General features: G+C 46.0%; 1 protein-coding gene across 1 annotated transcript; it reads right to left on the bottom strand.

The window, feature by feature from the left end:
• Positions 1-250: 250 nt before the first annotated feature.
• On the bottom strand, positions 251-1501 carry LOC114923699 (protein FAM135B-like). Its single transcript, XM_029287019.1, has one exon. The coding sequence runs from the start codon at positions 1499-1501 to the stop codon at positions 251-253; it is 1251 nt and encodes a 416-aa protein (XP_029142852.1).
• Between the last annotated feature and the right edge of the window lie 322 nt (positions 1502-1823).

The following is a 1823-nucleotide window of genomic DNA, read 5'->3' as shown; positions in this document are numbered from 1 at the left end:
GGAGGGGAGGGGGAGAGGGAGGGAGGGAGGGAAGAAGAAAGGAGAAAGAACAAGGAAGGAAGGAAGGAAGGATCCTGTTATTGATTCAGTTCAGCAAGAGGCTGAAATTTGGCCAGCTGTCAACGCTCCCTTGGGTTTCCTTGGGCAAGATATTATACGTTTACATTCAGTGTCATCTTTACCTCCTTAGGATCTGTTACTGTGCAAACACTCAGCATATCAATACGTTTGTAATATAATTATATAATTCTTACTTGAGCATTTGTTCATTGTCTTCTTCTCCCACTTTACTAGATTCGCAAGAGATGACCCCAAAGGACCCTATTGGTTGGTGAGTGATAGGAGATGTGACCTGCTTGGTGGACAAGACAGTCAGTGGAGGTGTCTCCTTGAGAACTGAAGAAAAGGGCAGACAGGTGGCTGTGCAAGAAACAGATAAGTTGACTATCTCCATGGCCTTCTTACTCTCAAGCACCAACTTTTCTGGCACTGCAGAATGAAATCCAGTGCTATTTGCTTTGCTCTTGAGATCCCTTTTTTCCAGCTCAGTGCTGCATGAGCCACACTCAGATCTGTTGTCCAGTCCGACTTTCTGTAAATTTGTGATTTCTCTACCACAGGCTATATTGTTGCTGCTGACCGGAGAGTTAGCAGAGTTCCCGCTAGTAAAGTTCGATTCATATGCCGAGTCTGTTGAGTCTGGATTGGCATAGCAAAAGTCCATCACCTCCTTCTCACCGTGTGAGAAAGCATACACATCAGCAGCGTATAAATTGTGGTCACGATTCAAGTTTGCATCCTCATCATAGACCTCCAGATTAGACGCATCTGCATCCAAATAACTATTGGCTGTTTCGAAATGGCCATCCTCTCTTCTCTCTGGCAACTGGTATCCTACTTGAGGCAGTGGTCCCCCTGTGGCTTCCAAATTACAGTCGTTGTCAGGATAGCCCTTAACACTCCCTTGCAAGTGAGTAGCATTACAATCGGATTTGGGGTGTTCCGTCAAACCACTGGACAGTTGAGGTTCTCCATCCTGGCAGGCGGAAATATTTCCCACTGAGACCATTCTGACATTTCCCGTTTCCACATCGTGCCCACCTGAGATGTTTTTATCAGGTTTGGATACATCCATGACTTCCACGGATTCCTCGGGACTACTGATCTGAGGAGCAGAGATTGATTTTGTCAACTTGCTGGGCTCCACCTCCCGTTCGTCTTCCTCATAAGGCAAGGAGCTAATAGACGTAAGTGAGGCCTGTATGCCATTAGGCAAACTTGTGTTGCTTTCCGTACGTCCGCCTTCTAGGGAATTCCGATGGATTGCGTGCCGGTTGACTAGCTGGTGAAGGATCTCTTGATCACTGGCCAACTCCAAGGCTTTGCTTTTTGCATCAGACCAAGCGACTGAACTGGGTTCGCTTTCAATTCCTGAGTCTGAAATGACTGATGAAGATCTCTTAATGACCCCTGATATCAAGACATCTTCATGCTTCTTCATGCTAGGCTCCTTCAGATGTGACTTGGGCTCTTCAACAACCGTGGTTGGGTTTGAGGAGTTGAAATTATGAATTACGTCAAATGTCCTCTGGGCTCGCAACAAAGTTTCACTACATTGATCTACTGGTGTCTCAGTGAACATTGATTGGTCAGAAGCAAGAGTAGATTCACAACAATCCCTTTGAGCTGCTTGGCTCAAACTAATCCCATCCACATGTTTAGGAGGTTCATAATAGCCAGCATCACACTGAGTATTCATAACGAGCACTGATTTATTTTGGTGGGCAGTCTTACACACTGGGTCCACATCCTCTGTGGTGATC

Source organism: Protobothrops mucrosquamatus, unplaced genomic scaffold (genome assembly GCF_001527695.2).
Source record: "Protobothrops mucrosquamatus isolate PMUCROS unplaced genomic scaffold, P.Mucros_1.0 scaffold7508, whole genome shotgun sequence".
NCBI classification, from domain to species: domain Eukaryota; kingdom Metazoa; phylum Chordata; class Lepidosauria; order Squamata; family Viperidae; genus Protobothrops; species Protobothrops mucrosquamatus.
Note: the sequence above shows the minus strand (reverse complement) of the source record. Positions and strands in the feature narration are given on the sequence as shown.

Bases quoted from the DNA above. Each gene is read 5' to 3' on its own strand.
- LOC114923699 (XM_029287019.1), bottom strand. From the start codon at position 1,501: ATGAAGAAGCATGAAGATGTCTTGATATCAGGGGTCATTAAGAGATCT.